This window comes from Aquarana catesbeiana, linkage group LG01 (assembly GCF_042186555.1).
Source record: "Aquarana catesbeiana isolate 2022-GZ linkage group LG01, ASM4218655v1, whole genome shotgun sequence".
In the NCBI taxonomy this organism is placed as follows: Eukaryota; Metazoa; Chordata; class Amphibia; order Anura; family Ranidae; genus Aquarana; species Aquarana catesbeiana.
The window spans coordinates 230,732,236-230,753,438 of NC_133324.1; the positions used below are offsets into that span (position 1 = coordinate 230,732,236).

At 42.7% G+C, this 21,203-nt stretch overlaps 2 protein-coding genes across 3 annotated transcripts in view; one reads left to right on the plus strand and one right to left on the minus strand.

Annotated features, from left to right (window-relative positions):
* Nucleotides 1–12,812, minus strand: part of RNFT2 (ring finger protein, transmembrane 2) — a 101,796-nt gene extending 88,984 nt beyond the window's left edge. For both annotated transcript variants that reach the window (XM_073625820.1, XM_073625812.1), the window contains exons 1-2: nt 12,719–12,812; nt 7,607–7,844 (exon numbers count right to left, since the gene is read on the minus strand). In XM_073625820.1, the coding sequence (XP_073481921.1) occupies nt 7,607–7,680 (74 nt within the window). In that variant the 5' untranslated portion in view covers nt 7,681–7,844; nt 12,719–12,812. The remainder of the gene's footprint in view (nt 1–7,606; nt 7,845–12,718) is intronic.
* Nucleotides 12,813–12,832: 20 nt separating this feature from the next.
* SPRING1 (SREBF pathway regulator in golgi 1) overlaps nt 12,833–21,203 on the plus strand; it is a 39,990-nt gene continuing 31,619 nt past the window's right edge. The window contains exon 1 of the mRNA XM_073625833.1: nt 12,833–13,189. Coding sequence (XP_073481934.1) covers nt 13,079–13,189 — 111 coding nt within the window. The 5' untranslated portion in view covers nt 12,833–13,078. The remainder of the gene's footprint in view (nt 13,190–21,203) is intronic.

The window sequence follows — 21,203 nt, forward strand, 5'->3', positions numbered from 1 at the left end:
TGATCATGGATGTGGAAATATGGGGCAATTTAGGAAAGTGATCACAGGTCAATTGGCTTCAGTATAAATTATACAAATAGGAAACATAAGGGGAATACAAAGACACTGAATTTCAAAAGAGCCAACTTCCCTAAACTACGAACCTAGCTGGAAGATATAAATTGGGATAAAATCTTAGGAACAAAGAACACGGAGGAGAGATGGGTTCACTTTAAGAGTATATTAAATAAGGGCATTAGCCAGTGCATCCCATTGGGTAATAAATTTAAAAGAGCGAACAAAAGTCCTGGTTGACTTAATGCCAATGTAAAAATGCATATAAAAGCAAAAGAGAAGGCCTTCAAAAAATACAAGGTTGAGGGATTAACATTAGCATTCAAACATTATAAAGAATGCAGCAAGAAATGTAAGGGTGAAATTAGGGTGGCTAAGATAGAACACGAAAGACACATAGCGAAGGAGAGCAAAAAAAAATGCCAAGAATTTCTTTAAGTATGTAAATAGTAAAAAAGGGAGCACAGACCATATTGGCCCTATAAAGAATGAGGAAGGACATCTGTTTACAAAGGATGGGGAGATGGCGAAAGTATTGAATTTATTCTTCTCTTCATGAGGAAATTGGAGGGCTTCAGTAACCAAAACTGCATGTTTATCCTCGTGACACATCACAGGAAGCACCCTCATGGCTAACAGAGGACAAAATCAGAATTAGACTTGGGAAACTTAACAATAATAAACCACCAGGACTGGATGGCTTGCACCCGAGGGTAATTAGGGAACTCAGTCAAGTAATTGCCAGACCATTGTTCCTAATTTTTACTGACAGTCTACTGAATGGAATGGTACCAGCGGATTGGAGAAAAGCCGATGTAGCACCAATATTAAAAAAGGGCCCAAAATACATCCCTGGGAAATACAGACCAGTCAGCCTAACATCAATAGTATGCAAGCTCTTGGAGGGGATGATAAGTGACTATATACAAGATTTTAGTAATGAAAATTGTATCATTAGCAGTTATCAGCATGGATTCATGAAGAATTGTTCTTGCCAAACCAATCTATTAATCTTCTATGAGGAGGTGAGTTGCCATCTAGATAAAGGAAGGCCCGTAGACGTGGTGTATCTGGATTTTGCAAAAGCATTTGACACAGTTCCCCATAAACGTTTACTGTACAAAATAAAGTTTGTTGGCATGGACAATAGGGTGAGTACATGGATTGAAAACTGGCTACAAGGGCGTGTTCAGAGGGTGGTGATAAATGGGGAATACTCGGAATGGTCAGGGATGTGTAGTGGGATCCCACAGGGTTATGTGCTGGGACCAATCCTGTTTAATTTGTTCATAAACGACCTGGAGGATGGGATAAACAGTTCAATCTCTGTATTTGCAGACAATACTAAGCTAAGCAGGGCAATAACTTCTCTGCAGGATGCGGAAACCTTGCAAGAAGATCTGAACACTTTAATGGGGTGGGCAACTACATGGCAAATGAGGCTTAATGTAGAAGAATGTAAAAGAATGCATTTGGATGGCAAAAATATGAATGCAATCTATACACTAGGGGGAGAATCTCTGGTGGAATCTAGGATGGAAAAGGACCTGGGGGTCCTAGTAGATGACAGGCTCAGCAATGGCATGCAAAGCCAATCTGCTGCTAACAAAGCAAACAGAATATTGGCATGCATTAAAGGGATTAACTCCAGAGATTAAACGATAATTCTCCCACTCTACAAGACTCTGGTCCGTCCGCACCTAGAGTATGCTGTCCAGTTCTGGGAACCAGTCCTCAGGAAGGATGTAGTGGAAATGGAGCGAGTACAAAGAAGGGCAACAAAGCTAATAAAGGGTCTGGAGGATATTAGTTCTGAAGAAAGGTTGCGAGCACTGAATTTATTCTCTCTGGAGAAGAGACGCTTGAGAGGATTATGATTATATGATTTCAATTTACAACAACCATACAAGTGACCCCACAATAGGGATAAAACTTTTCCGCGGAAGGGAGTTTAACAAGACACGTTACCACTCATTAAAATTAGAAGAAAAGAGGTTTAACCTCAAACTGTGTAGAGGGTTCTCTACTGTAAGAGCGGTAAGGATGTGGAATTCCCTTCCACAGGTGGTGGTATCACCGGGGAGCATTGATAGTTTAAAAAAAAATGATTACATAAGTATCTGAACGACCACAACATACAGGGATATACAATGTAATACTGACATATAATCATACACATAGGTTGGACTTGATAGACTTGTGTCTTTTTTCAACCCCACCTACTATGTAACTATGTAAAAAGAATAAAGCACTATAATATCCTCAGTGAAAAAAAAAAAAAACTCAATACAATCAGTTAAAAAAACTATTTTCAAAAAGGACTAATCATAATTTCATATAACATCGGTATTAATGTAACAAGCAGGAATATCTGTACTGTTGTGAAGATCTTCTGACAATAAATCAAAAACTCATATGTTTCAAATGATTCCTATACTTATAGCAGAAAAAAAGAATCCTGATAAACTGATATTATTGGTATATAACAATGAAATGCACTCGGTACCTTGTGTGTTGGCAGTGTATTCAAAACTGTACTTGAGTTACAAAATCAGCTACAAAATAATATACACTGCCTTGAAAAAGTATTCATACCCCTTGAAGATTTCCACATTTTGTCATTTTACAACCAAAAACATAAAATGTATTTTATTGGGATTTTATGTGATAGACCAAACACAAAGTGGCACATACTTCTGAAGTGGAAGGAAAATGATAAATGGTTTTCAAAAATGTTTACAAATAAATATCAGAAAAGTGTGGCGTGCATTTGTATTCAGCCCCCCTGAGTCAATACTTTGTAGAACTACCTTTCACTGCAATTACAGCTGCAAACAACAAAGCCTGGGGAATGCCCAGGAAAAAATCCCAAGCTTACTTGCCAACCAGCTCGCAGACAACCAAATTAACCTGTCTAACAGTATGCGTTAAAAACAGGGGTTTTTTTTCCGCACGCATTTGCAAACGCATGCGTAAGCCACAGAGCCTCGTCACGGCACCCTGGTATCTGTGGTCCTAACAGTAAAATCTGAGTGTCTCCACAGCGGAGGCACATGCATTCTGATCGATAAATGAGAGCAGGTGGACTGAAGGAGAGCCCACCCCTTCTTAAAAGGTACAGAAGTACATCAAACACCCAACAAGTAGCACAATGGCTGCAAAGGTGTTGGTGCGCTGCTGGACCAATACAAACACCAACGTGATAACAAAAAACTTGCCACCGCCCTCATCTATAGCTGGCTATCGCAGTAAGCGGCATTGGAAGGCTAAAACAGGTAACAACAAAGCCTGGGGCATGCCCAGGAAAAAAAACCCAAGCCTACTTACCAACCACCTCGCAGACAACCAAATTATCCTGTCTAACAGTATGCGTAAAAAACAGGGATTTACAGCTGCAAGTCTTTTTGGGGATGTCTCTACCAGCTTTGCACATCTATAGAGTGAAATTTTTGCCCATTCTTGTTTGCAAAATAGCTCAAGCTCTGTCAGATTGGATGGAGAGATGCAAAAAGAAGTCCTGAAGCGCTGCAAAGCTGTGGGTCATGTGAAGAATTGTATATGCATTCCGTAGTTAATAATGGATCTAGCCCAGTGCAGTTAACAACACTGGAACCATGTAGAAAAACAAGGGGAAAAAAGTTTATGCAGCCTTCTGTAAGCTGGATCCAAGGTACAGTTGTTATGAAACAGGCAGTTCAAACCAATAGTGATGGATAATCATAAAATAATTTACTCCATCATAAATAATTGAATGAACACAAGTTAAAAGGATGAAGAGTTAAAAAGCAGATACAATAACGATGATGTAATGAATGGTAATGTAACCAACATTACCAGTGCTGACCTCAACACCCTTGGCGCCCCTGTAGCATGGGGGGGCGCAAATTGCCATGCTGGGAAGGATGGAAATCCAGTCCACTGGGAGAGACACCAAGGCTGCTGCTGGCTTGTGGCAGAAGTATGGATACGTCCAGGGGGGAAGGTACAGCAGATGGCGAAAGGAGGAAAAGCCGATCGTGCTTACAAGGGAAATTGCAGTAAAGCCTGTAGCCTGTAACTGAACTGTGCTGGTAGAACAAGCCGGGAGATGACAGAGAGACACAGGGACTCCGAGGAGATTCGGCACGCCTGGATAACGTCAGCGCCGAGCCGGAGACTGAGAGGAAAAGGGAAGTCTTGTGTTAGCCGTGGAACGCAGGCTTGTTACTGTTGCCGTGACTACGTTTCGTGCTCTTGCGCTTTGTCAAAGTCCTTTGACGAAGCGCAGTCTGAGGTACCTTCCCCCCTGGACGTATCCATACTTCTGCCAGCAGCAGCCTTGGGGTCTATCCCAGTGGACCGGATTTCCATCCTTCCTAGCATGGCAATTGGCGTCCCCCATGCCACACCAGCGAGCCCTCTGGAAGTTTGTTAACCCCTATCCCAAGCTTTTGAGGTCAACACTGGTAACGTTATTGTATCTGCTTTTTAAATCTTCAGCCTTTTAACTTGTGTTCATTCTATTATTTATGATGGGGTAAATTACTTTATAATTATCCATCAATATTGGTTTGAACTACCTGTTTCAAAACAACTGTACCTTGGAACTAGCTTACAGATTGGATGGAGAGCGTCTGTGAAAAGCAATTTTCAAGTCTTACCACAGATTCTCAATTGGATTTAGATCTGGACTTTGACTGGGCCATTCTGATGTCGCGTACACACAATTGGACTTCTCGTCGGAAAAAGATGAAAAGATATGACGGCTTTTCCGACGGGATTCCGCTCAAGTTTGCCTTGCAAAAGTTCACTGAACTTATGACCGTCAAGAACGCGGTGACGTACAACACTACGACAAGCTGAGAAAATTAAGTTTAATGCTTCCGAGCATGCGTAGGAATTTTGCCCGTCGGAATTGCCACAGACGATCGCATTTTCGGATAGGAACTTTTCCTGACCGGAAAATTGACAACATGCTCTCAATCTTTTGCTGGCTGGAATTCGGCCAGCAAAAGTCCGATGGAGCATACACACGGCCGCATTTTCCGACGAAAAACTGTCATCGGTCTTTTGCAGGCCAAAATTCTGATCGTGTGTACGCGGCATAACACATGAATATGCTTTGATCTAAACAATGCCATTGTAACTCTGGCTGTAAGTTTAGGGTCGTTGTCCTGCTGGAAGGTGAACCTCAGCCCCAGGCTTAAGTGTTTTACAGACTCAGGTTTTTTTCTAATGCCGTGTACACACGACCGGTCTTTCCGGCAGAAAAGGTCCAACGGAATCATTCTGTCAGACATTCCAATCATGTGGGGGCTTCATCTGACTTCTTCTTTCTAAAATTCTGACGGACCTAGAAATAGAACATGTTTCAAATCTTTCGGACGGACTCAATTTCTATTGGGAAAATCGATCATCTGTATGCTAGTCCGACGGACCAAAAACGAAGCAAGGGCAGCTATTGGCTACTGGCTATTGAACTTCCTTTTTATAGTCCCGTCGTACGTCATCGCGTTCTAAACGAATGGACTTTGGTATGATCATGTGTAGGCAAGTCTATTTCAGCGGAACTCCGTCGGAAAGACCGTCAGAGTCTACTCTGACGGAAAGTCCGGTCGTGTGTACGCGACATAAGATTGCCCTGTATTTGGCTCCATCCATCTTCCCATCAACTCTGACCAGCTTCCCTGTCCCTGCTGAAGAAAAGCATCCTCACAACATGATGTTGCCACCATCATGTTTCATGGTGGGGATGGCGTGTTCAGGGTGATGTGCAGTGTTAGTTTTCTGCCACACATAGCATTTTGCTTTTAAGTCAAAAAGTTAAATTTTGGTCTCATCTGACCAGAGAACCTTCTTCCACATGTTTGCTGTGTTCCCTACATGGCTTCTCGCAAACTGCAAATGGGACTTTTTATGGCTTTCTTTCAACAATGGTTTTCTTCTTGCCACCCTTCCACAGAGGCCAGATTTGTGGAGTGGATGACTAACAGTTGTCCTGTGGACAGATTCTCCCACCTGAGCTTTGGATATCTGCAGCTCCTCCAGAGTTACCATGGGCCTCTTGGCTGCTTCTCTGATTAATGCTTTCCTTGCCCAGCCTATCAGTTTAGGTGGACGGCCATATCTTGGTAGGTTTGCAGTCGGGCCATACTCTTTCCATTTTTGAATGATGGATTGAACAGTGCTCCATGAGATGTTCAAACCTTGGGAATTTTTTTTTTTTTTTTAATAATCTAACCTTGCTTTAAACTTCTCCACAACTTTATCCCTGACCTGTCTGGTGTGTTCCTTGCCCTTCATGATGCTGTTTGTTCACCAAGGTTTTCTAACAAACCACTGAGGGCTTCACAGAACAGCTGTATTTATACTGAGATTAAATAACACACAGGTAGACTTTGTTTACTAATTAGGTGAATTATGAAGGAAATTGGTTCCACTAGATTTTAGTTAGGGGTATCAGAGTAAAGGGGACTGAATACAAATGCACGCCTTACTTTTCAGATATTTATTTGTAAAAATATTTGAAATCTATTTATTATTTTCCTTCCACTTCACAATTATGTGCCGGTTTGTGTTGGTCTATCAAATAAAATCCAAATAAAATACATTTACGTTTTTGGTTGTAATATGACAAAATGTGGAACATTTCAAGGGGTATGAATTATTTTTCAAGGCACTGTACATCTAATGTAAAGAAATAAACTGTACTGTGATGTGAATTGATGTGAAGAGGTCAAAGTACAAGATAAGGGAAGTATTTGGCATAAATAAAAAAAAGTACACATTCCTCTGTCTCAGTACCAGGGTTGCCAACTGTCAGTAAATTCACAGACAGTTTGTAAAAACCTTGACTTTTACATCTGTCTGTGAATGTCCATTACGAACATGCAGTCTGCATGTCCGAATGGACATTCACAGACAAATGTAAAAATCACGGATTTCACAAACTGTCCGTGAATTTACTGACAGCTGGCAACCTTGCTCTGGACCATTCAGCCCCAGCCCCAACAGTTTTTTAAACGTGTGGCTGTAAAGTCCTTTAATTGAATGTACACATTTTTAACATACTAACTACTTTTATTCTATAAACTACATTTAACTTTACTATTATATCACTAAACTAGATAAATAGTATAACTAGACAGATGGATAATAGCAGGGTACAGAACTTAGGCCGACCATATATGGTTCAGCAGGAACTGGCCGAAACCCGAACTGTGTGTTTGGGCAGGCTGAATGTACCAAGTTGATCGATGAACTTGGGTACAACCAGCCTGCTGGACTCAATTATGATTATCGCTAATGCCTGCTATAGCCACTAGCAATAATCACCTTCTCCCAGCAGGGATGGCTTCCAATGCCCACTGCGGGGAGCAGAGAATTGCTCAGCAGGAGGGATTCCCCTGTTAGCACTTCTGTGTTGATGGGGGAATCATGCAAATTTCTTTCTTGCAACCCATGGTTGCAGGTAAGAAATTTGCACCTTCTATGACCTGCCTTAGTGTCATCTATGTCAAGGAAAACCACCAGAAAACTGTGTTGCCAGAACTGAGCAACAGTGAGCAGTTACCTTTCTGGAGGAGGATTATCTGTCAGGCTGCTGTGTCTTCTCTGCATTGTCCTCAGGACCTTAAAACAATACATTAAGGTGTACTGTCTATGGTAAAACGGAAGCAGTAGGTGAAATTCTTGCTTGTAGAATTAGAAAACATGAGTGGTCTTCAGGTAGGTGAGACTGTAGTTTGAGTTCAGGGACAAAGTAGCAGAACCTCTTCAGAGATGACCATCCATTTTTCTGGACATGATAACTAATAAAGAGAAAAAATTAAAGTATAGAATCACATACAGAGCTGGACAAATTACAACCTTCTTTGAAGACAAGCATTGTGGGGATTAAAATGTGTTTTAATGGCTTTACTATTATGATACACCCATGTTCTGCTCAGTTGCAATGTTTTCTATAACAATGTACTGTCAGTACAGTCTTCTGGGCATTATGTTTCTTCTTTACTTGTCACATTCGCCTTGATGAATAAACCTTGATAAAGTATACCACACACTGTACAAGTCAATTCCAAATTTATAAGGTGTGTTGTAGCGATGCCGCCATGTCTGCTATCTCTCAGAAAAAGTAGGGGAATGTGTGTTTTTTTTCTTAGTTTTTTTTTCTTTTAAACCTTTAAAGATCCACATGCCCAAACCTGCCCCCCAGCCCCCCCCCGCCACAAGATACAGCAAATGACTAATGCCATACGCATGTGCAGCATCAGAATACTGCAAGATCTTGCAGTTTAGTATGAGATCTCCCTGAAAGCACTAGTGACAATGCCTTTCCATTGGGCATCCATTGTGTGTGGCCAGGGCTATGTCACTAGTGCCTTCAGGGGAAGCAGGAACTGGAAGCAAAAAAGTAAAGTAAGGTAAGTAAACCAAAAACTGATGCATGCTGATGTGAAATTTAGAAACAGAGGCAAAGGTTCACTTTAAGTGTAATTAAACCCCAAAACAAAAATGCAATATTTTTCAACTTATCAGTTCTGTGATGTGATCCTGCACTAGTTTTTTTTTTTTTTTTTTAAAAAGAAAAAAAAGGAGAATTACAGCCAAAGCTTTCTTGGCCGTACTTCTCCTATGGATCACAGGGATGCAGTTCGTTTTGCACTCCTGTCACCTATTTTCAACTTACAGCAGGCTGAAGCCTGCTCTCTGCTGACGTCACAGAGCCAGTCCAGGCTCTAAAAAGACCTCAACCATATGGTCGAAATCCATCCAGAACCCTGGACTGGTACCTGGCTCAACATCTCAGCGATCCACTGAAAGTCTGAGCTGCCCCCTCCACAGCCCAGCGCTCCCGCAAGCACTAGAGGGGACAACAGAGAGCCACTGACTGATAGTCCCGGGTCTCTGCTCAGAGCAGGGGGGAAAACTGAGTGATCCGTGGTGTCTGCTCAGAACGATGCTACATCCACCTGAGTATAAGGGTTTTTATTTTTTTGTTTTTTATTTAGAAAGCCATAATTTTCTTTTACTTTTTTTTTTTTCATTTTTGTCACCTGGTGATCTGGCCACACACTTCCTGTATTGGGTGGCTACACTCTATAGAGGAGCAGCATAGCCACCCTTGCATCGCAGCATTGTCAAATTGTGATCACTGTAGCTTTAGATGGACTTTACATAAGTGACCAACAGGCCTAGATCCAGCTACCACTTTATAAGCAGTTACAACAACATTTTGTTCCTTTTAGGACAAAGGTTTTACATACATAAATAAATAAAAACTGACCACTTTAGGCACCCCTCTCAGTGTTAAAATGGAACTAAACCATCCTATCTATTTCAGCCAAGGAAGCTGCCATCTTAGCTTCCCTTTGATCTGCAACTGCCACAATGCTGCACATGTGATCAGTCATGACACCAGCCATTTGATGGTTTAACAGTTTGGTTGAGAGTACAAGCAGATGTGACAGTAATGCCCCGTACACACGGTCGGACTTTGTTTGGACATTCCGACAACGAAATCCTAGGATTTTTTCCGACGGATGTTGGCTCAAACTTGTCTTGCATACACACGGTCACACAAAGTTGTTGGAAAATCCGATCGTTCTGAACGCGGTGACGTAAAACACGTACGTCGGGACTATAAACGGGGCAGTGGCCAATAGCTTTCATCTCTTTATTTATTCTGAGCATGCGTGCACTTTGTCCGTCGGATTTGTGTACACACGATTTCCGACAACGGATTTTGTTGTCGGAAAATTTTATATCCTGCTCTCAAACTTTGTGTGTCAGAAAATCCGATGGAAAATGTGTGATGGAGCCTACACACGGTCGGAATTTCCGACAACAAGGTCCTATCACACATTTTCCATCGGAAAATCCGACCGTGTGTACAGGGCATTAGTATTCCCGGCATGCCAGGAATTTAACTGTTTTTTTTAACATGCTTACCTATAGGGTACTGTAAATATCTCCTAAACATGCACTGTTTAGGAGATATTTACTTTGTAGTGTGCCGATTATGTCATCGGCGCATGCTCTGTGAAGAAACGGCCCTCCGTGATGTTTCTTCCCGAGCGAGTGCCGTGACTGGTGGCTCCGGCGCACATGTGCAGGAGTGACGTTACGTGGCTCCGGCCAGTAACAGAGCCAGAGTCCGCGGCCCCGGAACGAAGAGGGGCAAAGATGGATCCGGCCACCAGCGGGGACAGCACGGGCTTTGTTTGCAGGTAAGTGCCACATAATGGGCTAGTGTGCGATGCATACTAGCCCATTATGCTTTTACTTTGTAGGGTTTGCAGGAAACAAAAGAGGAAGTAAAACCGATCAGGGTTTACTTCCTCTTTAAATCGATGAGTTTAGTTCAGCTTTAATGTCTCAACCCTCTAACTGCCACTTTGTCTAGACAGCTTGTTCTGTTAAAGGAAGTTTAAAAATAACAGACTTACTTGACACCTGGATCACCAGCTGAAAATAAAGGAAAAAAAGATGGCTTTGGGGGCTACACTTTAAAAATAAATAAACCTCTAATTTCTAATGTAGAAATAGAAGTTCAGCACTGGACAGCTCCTTGAACTACTGTATATGTAAACCAAACTGCTGAAAGTGAAGGCCGTTGGGGACAGGTAGTTACAGGGGCAAAGAAGTCTGACACGCCAACACTGCTACTACAGCTGTTATAATGACTGTCCAGTGTATCCTACTTACAGACTACACTACAGTAAATTAGACCAGGGTTGTACATGCGGGGTCCAGTGATACATACACGGGCAGACTGCTATTCGTTCTATAATTATTATGGAGAATATTCAATGTATACTAATATTAAATACTGCAATATATCAGATCAGGGCTGTACATATGGGGTCCATTCATACATATAGGATCAACCATAATATTATGCCCATATTATACCCACCTAATATTGAGTAGGTCCCCCATTTGCCACCAAAACAGCCCTGACCCGTCAAGGCATTAACTCCATTAGACCTCTGAAGGTATGCTGTGGTATCTGACACCAAGCCATCAGTAGCAAATCTTTTAAGTCCTGTAAGTTGAGAGGTGGGACCTCCATGAATCAGACTCTTTTTTTCCAGCACATCTCACAGATGCTCCATGGATTGAGATCTGGGGATATTGGAGGCCAAGTCAAAACCTTGAACTTCTTGTTGTGTTTCTTAAACCAACCATGTTTGCAGTGTGCATTATCATACTAAAAGAGGCCACTGCCAGCAGGGAATACCGTTTCCATGAAGATGTGTACTTGGTCACCAATAATGTTAATATGTTAATAATAATATTTACATGAATGGCAGGACCCAAGGTTTCCCAAGAACATTGCCCAAAGCATCACTGGCCTGCCTTCTTCCCATAGTGCATCCTGGTGCCATCTCTTCCCCAGGTAAGTGACGCACATACACCCGGCCCTCCACATCATGTAAAAGAAAACATGATTCCTCAGACCAGGCCACCTTCTTCTATTGCTCTGTGGTCCAGTTCTGTTGCTCATGTGCCCATTGTAGGTGCTGTTCACTGTGCACATGGGTCAGCATGGGCATCACGACCTGTCTGCAGTTACGCAGCCACATACGCATCAAACTGTGATGCCCATTTTTATTTCTACTTTCAACACACAACTTTATGGACAACATGCTCAATTGCTGCCTAATATATCCCACCCATTTTCAGATGCCATTGTAATTAATCAATATACTGCAATTTACTTTACCTGTCAGTGGTCATAATGGTGTGGCTGTAATGGACACACTGCCCTGGAGACATTGTATCCTAATATTTTATGACAGTAAATCAGACAAGGGCTGTACATGCAAGTGTGCAATGACACATAAATGGACAGACTGCTATTCATTATTTAGACTGCCCAGTGTACCTCATTGGAGGTTTATTTACTAAAACTAGAGAGTGCAAAATCTGCTGCAGCTGTGCATGGTAGCCAATCAGCTTCCAGGTTTTTTTGCCAAAGCTTAAGCCTCCATTCACACCTAGGCGTTTGGAATTAAGGGCGGAATTTCCACGATTCCAAATTTGTGGCAACACTTTTGCAAAGCCATTACTTCTTGAAAACACCCGAATCGCAGTGCGATTTTGCAGTGAGACAAATTGCAGCAAAATCACACAAACAAAAACACAGGATGCGTGTTGCCCCAAAAGACATTCCGGAACGTCTTTTGGGTGATACGAGTCCTACGATTCTGTTTGCGCAATTTTGCGAACGATTTGGCGCGTGACAATCGTGACAAAACTGCACATCGATTAGGGTGCCATTAAGAAGTAATGGCATGGCAAACGCATCCCGCATTTTACTGCGATGTGGAATTGCGGCGATTCCAAACGCTTAGGTGTGAATGGACCCTTACAGAACAAGCTGAATTTAGAAGCTGATTCTGTAAAGATGCACCAGATTTTGCACTCCCCAGTTTTAGTAAATTTCCCCCATTGTGTTATAACACTGCAATAAATTAGAGCAGGGCTGTACATGTAGGGTGACATATACTTGGGCAGACTGCTATTTATTCTATGTTATGTAGCCTGCCCAGTGCCCCCACTGCTATAATAATACGAGGCTGTACATGCAGCATCCGATGACACCCACAGGCAGACTTCCATTCATAGTTCAGTGTCTTCCATTGTCATACAATAGAGCAGAGCCTCCTGCCATTCTCACCTTTTCCTTGGCCGCACCTCATGGATGACACCGCCCACTGCCCAGCCGGCGAATGACTTCCGGTTCATTGGTGGAGCGGCGTGGGGTAGGAAGCACATGTTACCATGGAGACGGGCTCCTGCACAGGAAGTGTACTGTGCCCTCCATGGAGTTCCGGGGCAGACTGGTGCACACAAGAAATGGTCCCGTGACTGCAGATGAAATGAGGATGTTGTACGCAGTGTGATCCGGAGTGTGCGGCCCCTGAATAGAGGTATCGCCCCCTCTGACATGTCCTATGTGTTCCTCCATGACTATGATCTGTAGACACGTTTCCCCCGTCCCCTGATACGTGCACATTGCCGGGACTCTGCTACTGGAATGGTCAACCTGCTGTCTATGGTGTGGAGGAAGATCTTACGGAAGAGATGGGTTCTGGGGGTTGTCTTTGGACTGTCTCTCATTTATTTTCTTACCAGCACGTTCAAGCAGGTGGGTGAGGATTTTATTATGACAGCTTCACTCATATCTGACATTTCATTCCTGACTGATCACTGCTGACTATTTATATAACACCTTCCATATTGTATATACTCCATATTCCCATCGCACACATTCCTGGAGAAAGATCTAGATCAAGAGTCCTCAAAGGGCCAGTTTGCTGTGCTTTTGACTTTAGTGGGACTGAACCATGGCCAGTGAGGGTAGAAAATGTCTCATCTTTGGAATTAGGGGATATATTAATGCCCCATCATTGATGTCAGTGGAAAGAATAGCGTCCCATCGTTGGTGTCAGTGGAAAGAATAGCGCCCCATCGTTGGTGTCAGTGGAAAGAATAGCGTCCCATCGTTGGTGTCAGTGGAAAGAATAGCGTCCCATCGTTGGTGTCAGTGGAAAGAATAGCGTCCCATCGTTGGTGTCAGTGGAAAGAATAGCGTCCCATCGTTGGTGTCAGTGGAAAGAATAGCGTCCCATCGTTGGTGTCAGTGGAAAGAATAGCGTCCCATCGTTGGTGTCAGTGGAAAGAATAGCGTCCCATCATTGGTGTCAGTGGAAAGAATAGCGCCCCAATCGTTGGTGTCAGTGGAAAGAATAGCGTCCCATCGTTGGTGTCAGTGGAAAGAATAGCGTCCCATCGTTGGTGTCAGTGGAAAGAATAGCGTCCCATCGTTGGTGTCAGTGGAAAGAATAGCGTCCCATCGTTGGTGTCAGTGGAAAGAATAGCGTCCCATCGTTGGTGTCAGTGGAAAGAATAGCGTCCCATCGTTGGTGTCAGTGGAAAGAATAGTGTCCCATCGTTGGTGTCAGTGGGAAGAATAGCGTCCCAATCGTTGGTGTCAGTGGGAAGAATAGTTCTCAATCGTTGGTGTCAGTGGGAAGAATAGTTCTCAATCGTTGGTGTCAGTGGGAAGAATAGTTCTCAATCGTTGGTGTCAGTGGGAAGAATAGTTCTCAATCGTTGGTGTCAGTGGGAAGAATAGTTCTCAATCGTTGGTGTCAGTGGGAGGAATAGTGGCCCATCGTTGGTGTCAGTGGGAAGAATAGCGTCCCAATCGTTGGTGTCAGTGGGAAGAATAGCGTCCCAATCGTTGGTGTCAGTGGGAAGAATAGCGTCCCAATCGTTGGTGTCAGTGGGAAGAATAGCGTCCCAATCGTTGGTGTCAGTGGGAAGAATAGCGTCCCAATCGTTGGTGTCAGTGGGAAGAATAGCGTCCCAATCGTTGGTGTCAGTGGGAAGAATAGCGTCCCAATCGTTGGTGTCAGTGGGAAGAATAGCGTCCCAATCGTTGGTGTCAGTGGGAAGAATAGCGTCCCAATCGTTGGTGTCAGTGGGAAGAATAGCGTCCCAATCGTTGGTGTCAGTGGGAAGAATAGTTCTCAATCGTTGGTGTCAGTGGGAAGAATAGTTCTCAATCGTTGGTGTCAGTGGGAAGAATAGTTCTCAATCGTTGGTGTGCAGTGGGAGGAATAGTGTCCCATTGTTAAAGCGGACCTTCAGTCATTTTTTTCATCTTTCCATCTATTAAATCTTCTGCCCTTGTTGTTTTAACTTTGGATAGTAAAACTTTTTTTTTTTTTTTTTTTGCCAGTAAATACCTTATACAGCCCACTTCCTTGTTTCTTGTCTGGCCATTAGCCTAGGCTTATAACATCATGCATAGCTCTCTCTCACTCTTGTGAGAGTTTGCCAGGAAGGGAGGGGGCATGAGTCATAAGAGGGTCAATGAGAGCTGCCCAGCTGGAGGTGTGCCTCTGTAGGTCTGTTTAAATCCAGGAAGTGAACAGGCAGCAGCTTCAGCTGCCCACAGTTAAAATGATTGCAGCCGGACTTAGTGGAGGGAGATTTGTGCAGCATATTTGGCATGTACAGAATCACAGTATATATAAAATAATATGCAAAGTGGTTGGAGGGAAGAACGAATGGCTTCAGAATGGCAAATATGTTTTTATTACAAATTATGTGAGTAGACTGCAGTTCCTCTTTAAGTGGTTAAAATGACCTCATTTACAGACAGAAGTTCATTCCATTGAACTAAATGTTACAATCTTTCTCTTTATCTTGCCTAAGGGATGTTGTGATAAACTTGGCAGCCTGCTTGTTTTTTTTTTGTTGTTTGTTTTTTGACAGCTGTCGGCTTGAGCAGAGAACTCTCTGCACTGAATCGAGGAAATGCTGTGTTAAGATCGTGAGGGGGGTAGAACTGTGATCTTGATTCTTTAATGATTAATCGTGCAGCTCTAATATGTGGGAGTGCTAATGTGATTAAAAATTGCATTGTGATCTCCTCTAATAATTGCTGTGCCTGATTGTGTCTGTGTCAGATCTCAGTCATTTTTTCATCTTTCCATCTATTAAATCTTCTGCCCTTGTTGTTTTTACTTTGGATAGTAAAAAATGTTTTTTCTGCCAATAAATACCTTATACAGCCTACTTCCTGTTTCTTGCTTATGACCTCATGCACAGTTCTCTCTCTCTCACTGTCCAATGTCTCCTATTTTTACAGAATATTGGGCTATACATGCAGGGTGCAGTGACGCACATGGGCAGACAGATCTTATTTTATACCCAAGATAAGAAAGGGGCGGTGTGAGATGTTATTAAAAATGCATAAAGCGAATAATACCATATTTCAGAAGTCAGCAACTATCTCTAAATTGTTAAACTAAACACTTCAGAAGGGAGGGATAGTAGTATTCATACTCAAAGTTCAGTCTGTATACAAAATTAGTGCAAAACCGTTGTACAACATGCATGCACTTGTGCCTATAGTGGAACTTTAGTCAGAAAATTAAAGCGGTAATAAACTGCGTTTTGCTAAAAAAAGAAAAAATCCCCTGCAATGGCATAATGTGCTAGTATGCATCGCATACCAGCTTATTATGAAATGCTCATTGTAGAACAAAGCCCTCCACCGTTGACAGGGCTTCCATCTCCCCCGCCCCCCTTCTGGGTTTGCGGGCTCCGGCTGTATGAGTGGCCGGGGATGCGATGACGTCACTCCCGTACATGCATGCGGGAGCCATTAGTTGCGGCACTGAGCTCTGAATGTCGAACACGGTATGACGGACCTTTAGAGCACATGCTCTGGTGACATCACCCGCTCCAGTGTGAATATCTCCAAAACTCTGCACGTTTAGGAGGTAATCACTGGAAGTACAGGTAAGCCTTATTATGGGCTTACCTGTAGGTTTAACTTAAAAAAATAACTTTATTACCACTTTAAGTCCTGGTAGATCACTTCAGGTTTTCCACTTTTGCAGGTATAGCTATGTAAAACATTAAAAATAAGTGCCTATACAGTTTAAAATTCATTAATGCACTGTTTTACCCCACTCTGCACATGCTCAGTTGCTCTCCATTTTTTGGCATTGTGCCGAAAATCAGAGCCACTAGAGACCGATCTGCTGACAGCCTAAAGATTTACTGCTGCTTAGGGGCTCTGGTCTTTAGCAAAATGACAGCCTCCAGCAAGAAGAAACGTAAGCAATGCTGGAGGCAATTTACAGCACTAATTTTGGTAGCATAATTATTAAAGGGGTTGTAAAGGCAGACGGTTTTTTATATTAATGCATTCTATGCATTTAAGATTAAAAAAGCCTTCTGTGTGTAGCAGCCCCCCTAAAACTTACCTGAGATCCCTCCCTGTCCAGCGATGTCCACGAGTGTTTCAGCCATCCGAGATTCTCCTCCCTGATTGCCTGAGACACAGCAGCGGCGCCATTGACTCCCGCTGCTGTCAGTCAAAGTCAGCTAGCCAATCGGGGGAGAGAGGGGGCAGGGCCGGGTCAGGGCTGCGTGTCTGAATGGACACAGGGAGCTGTGACTCAGCTTGGGTGCCCCCACAGCAAGCTGCTTTCTGTGGGGGCACTGAACAGGAGGGAGGGGCCAGGATCACAGAAGAGGAACTCGAGAAGAGGAGGATCCGGGCTGCTCTGTGCAAATCCACTGCAACATAGCAGTTAAGTATAATATGTTTTGTTATTTTTATAGGGGAAAAAAAACAAGACTTTACAATCATTTTAAAGTGGTTGTAAACCCTTGTTTACAACTTTATGTTACAGGCAAGCCTATATTAAGGCTTACCTATAGCTAACAAGGATATCTCCTAAACCTGTATGGTTTAGGAGCTATCCCTGTATTTGCATGTGCCGACATCATGCGGCACATGCACATTTAAGACAACTGAAGCAATGGCGCTATATGCCGTTGCTTCAGTTGTACTGTGCCGTTCCCGCGCGCATGTGCGGAGAGACGTCATCGCGGCTTCGGCTAATCACAACGCTGGATACCCGGAAGTCACTCCGGGACAACATGTCGGAGGGGGAGACATGGACCGATGCGGGGGCTTCGATCTGAGGTAAGTAATACATAATTAGCTAGTATGCTATGCATACTAGCTAATTATGCCTTTATCTTGCAGGGTTTTTTGTTTTCTCGTTTTTTCGCTGAGGGTTTACTTCCTCTTTAATGAAGAATGTATGTTCCTTGCTCAGGAACATTATTATTTTATCAAGTTGCTATTGGTAAAGTTAAGTTGCAATTAAACAATACAGTGAGTTTCTTTGTCATTTCCCTCCTTTTTTTGTTTTTTAACACCATTCTTCTACGTGTTGCATTAGGCCAACTGCTGGCAGTTCCTGGTGCATTGGTGTAGAGATGATGGTGTCCTGTTTAAAGGGGTTGTAAAGGTTCGTGTTTTTTCACCTTAATGCGTCCTAAAAGTATTTGATCCCCTGCTGACTTTGTATGTTTTCCCACTGACAAAGAAATGATCAGTCTATTATTTTAATGGTAAGTTTTTTTTTTTTTTTTTTTTTTTTTTTTTTTTTTTTTAACAGTTAGGGACAGAATAACCACAAAAAAATCCAGCAAAACGCATTTCAAAAAAGTTATAAATTGATTTGCATTTTAATGAGTGAAATGAGTATTTGACCCCTTTGCAAAACATGAGTTAGTACAGAGGTCAGACGTTTCTTGTAGTTGGCTACCAGGTTTGCACACATCTCAGGATGGATTGTGTCCCACTCCTCTTTGCAGATCCTCTCCAAGTCCTTAAGATTTCGAGGCTGACGTTTAGTAACTCAAACCTTCAGCTTCTTCCACATATTTTATATGGGATTAGGGTCTGGAGACTGGCTAGGCCACTCCAGGACCTTAATGTGCTTCTTCTTGAGCCACTCCTTTGTTGCCTTCGCTGTGTGTTTTGCATCATTGTCATGCTGAAATAGCCATCCACGACCCATTTGCAATGCCCTGGCTGAGGGAAGGAGGTTCCCACCCAAGATTTGGCGATACATGGCCCCGTCCATCATCCATTTTTATGCGTTGAAGTTGTCCTGTCCTCTTAGCAGGAAAACATCCCCAAATCATAATTTTTCCACCTCCACCGTCATCTGCAGCATTCCTCCTTCTTACAACACGGCGAGTTGAGTTGATGCCAAAGGGCTTCATTTTGGTCTCATCTGACCACAACACTTTCACCCAGTTCTCTGAATCATTCAGATGTTCATTAGCAAACTTCAGACGGGCCTGTACATGTGCTTTCTTGCGCAGGGGGACCTTGCGGGCGCTGCAGGATTTTGGTCCTTCATGGCATAGTGTGTTACCAATTGTTTTCTTGACTTAAGGTCCCAGCTGCCTTAAGATCATTGACAAGATGCTCCCGTGTAGTTTTGGGCTGATTCCTCACTGTTCTCATGATCATTGAAACACCACGAGGTGAGATCTTGTATGAAGCCCCAGACTGAGGGAGATTGACCATTATTTTGTGTTTCTTTCATTTGCGAATATCCGCACCAGCTGTTGTCACTCTCTCACCAAGCTGCTTGGTGATGGTCTTGTAGCCCATTCCAGCCTTGTGTAGGTCTACAGTCTTGTCCCTGACATCCTTGGACAGCTCTTTGGTCTTGGCCATGGTGGAGAGATTGAAATCTAATTGCTTTTGTGGGCAGGTGTCTTTTATACAGGTAACAAGATGAGATTAGAAGCACTCCCATTAAGAGAGTGCTCCTAATCTCAGCTCATTACCTTTTATAGAAGACACCTGGGAGACAGAAATCTTGCTGATAGGGGATCAAATACTTATTTCACTCATTAAAATGCAAATTAATTTATAACTTTTTGGAAATGTGATTTTTCTGGATATTTTTGTTGTTGTTCTGTCTCTCACTGTTAAAATAAACCCACCATTAAAATGATAAACTGATCATTACTTTGTCAGTGGGCAAACATACAAAACCAGCAGGGGATCAAATGCTTTTTTCCTGTCAATGTAAATGTGTGTTTTTTTTTTTTTTTTTTTTTTTTTGCAGTTGCAGTATTTTTAGCTGCTTACAATGACATTTTTGTTTACAGGTTGAAGACCCTCTTTAAGGTTTCTATATCCCACTTCTCTTGCTTAAAGTGGTTGTAAACCCTCCCTAGTGACTTTTAACTATAAGTAAGCCTAGAAGGCTTACCTATAGGTGGTGGAAATATCTCCTAAACGTCCGCCATTTAGGAGATATTTAACTTGTAGTGCACCGATGATGTAATCGGCGCATGCGCTGTGAAGAAACGGACCTCCGCAGCCTGCACAGGGCACAGCAATGGATTCGTTTGCAGGGAAGTGTCACATAATGGGCTAGTATGCGATAAATACTAGCCCATTATGCTTTTACTTTGCAGGGGGCAAAAGAGGAAGTAAAACCCATCAGGGTTTACTTCCTCTTTAAGGGAATCTTTCCCTACTACCTGGGGGACCCCTAAAGTGGATGTCGCTTTATGTGTCATAAGGGCAGCATCTTTAGCTGCTTGACCTGCTGATGAATTTCCTCTGGCTGTCATGTCACTTCTGCTGGTTTTTGGAAATGCTACAAATGGGTGCTCTGTATGTTTTGCATGTCTTACTGTTTTCCCAACGCTAGTTAGAAAACTCTTGGCTTTCCATATGGGCACAAAATCATGAGCTATTCCAAAAGCACATCTGCTGTCCGTATAAATATTTGCTGTAATGCAGATGCTGGAGGCAGGTATTTCACTTGGTAAAGAGTGAGGGTTGGGCACTATAGGAGTGTCTCCCTCAAACATGATGATGGCTCTTAAATCATTCACCAATCCATGTTATTTGCCCACCCTCATCTGGCTTATTTTAAATTGGAAACAAGAGTGTATTGGATTGAGATTTATTAGGCATAAAAGCCACAGCTTCTTTCACCTGAGTGATCTGACCTTTTTATCCCCTCAGGTTGAGCCAAGCTCTGTACTGTCTAATATGCTGAAGATGGGCTTCTGATTTTACTTTTATCATTACTGGGGTACAATCCAGTAGGCCTACATCAGATTACCTGGAGACCTATAAATCAGTTGGTATCTCTTCTAGTTCTGGTGGGAAAGACAGAATTGAGTCTGGAGTTAAAAGTACTCCACAGGCAGAATTTAAAAATTCTCCCGACCAACTACTGACAACTTGTACTCCTGTAGGCTTATAGTCTATGTTAAAATTTGGCACAGATTTTCTGCTCCTTAATTATTAGAGGGAACTGTGTGGAAACTAACACCATAGAGACTATTTCCATTTGTCCCAGCTTGGGTTTAAGTGGCTTGGACTCCGTTAAATCAGTAAAGGTTCCACATAGGTCTACGCCAGAGATAACTTTTTCTGATAATAAATCTGGAGGCGAATCATCTTTATTAAAAACAGATCGGGGCTGCAGAAATCTGATAAACAGGTTTCTTCTCCAGGAAATTAGAGTTCTTGTAGTAATACTTTTACTCTGGCCTCAGGACCATTATCCCCTTTATTAAATATAATTGACGCTGGCTTGTCATTTTCCTGTGCCTGTTCCCCAGTCTTTTATTACGAATCTGATAAATGTCACTAACTGAAGCTTCTTGTACAGCACTAAGGCTGGCCATACGTTATACAATTTTCCTTTAGATTTACCAAAACCATATAATATGAAGTCAATTGTAAACACTTTCAATTTGTATGCAATCAGGCAGTCCCTTGCACTACATAGTTG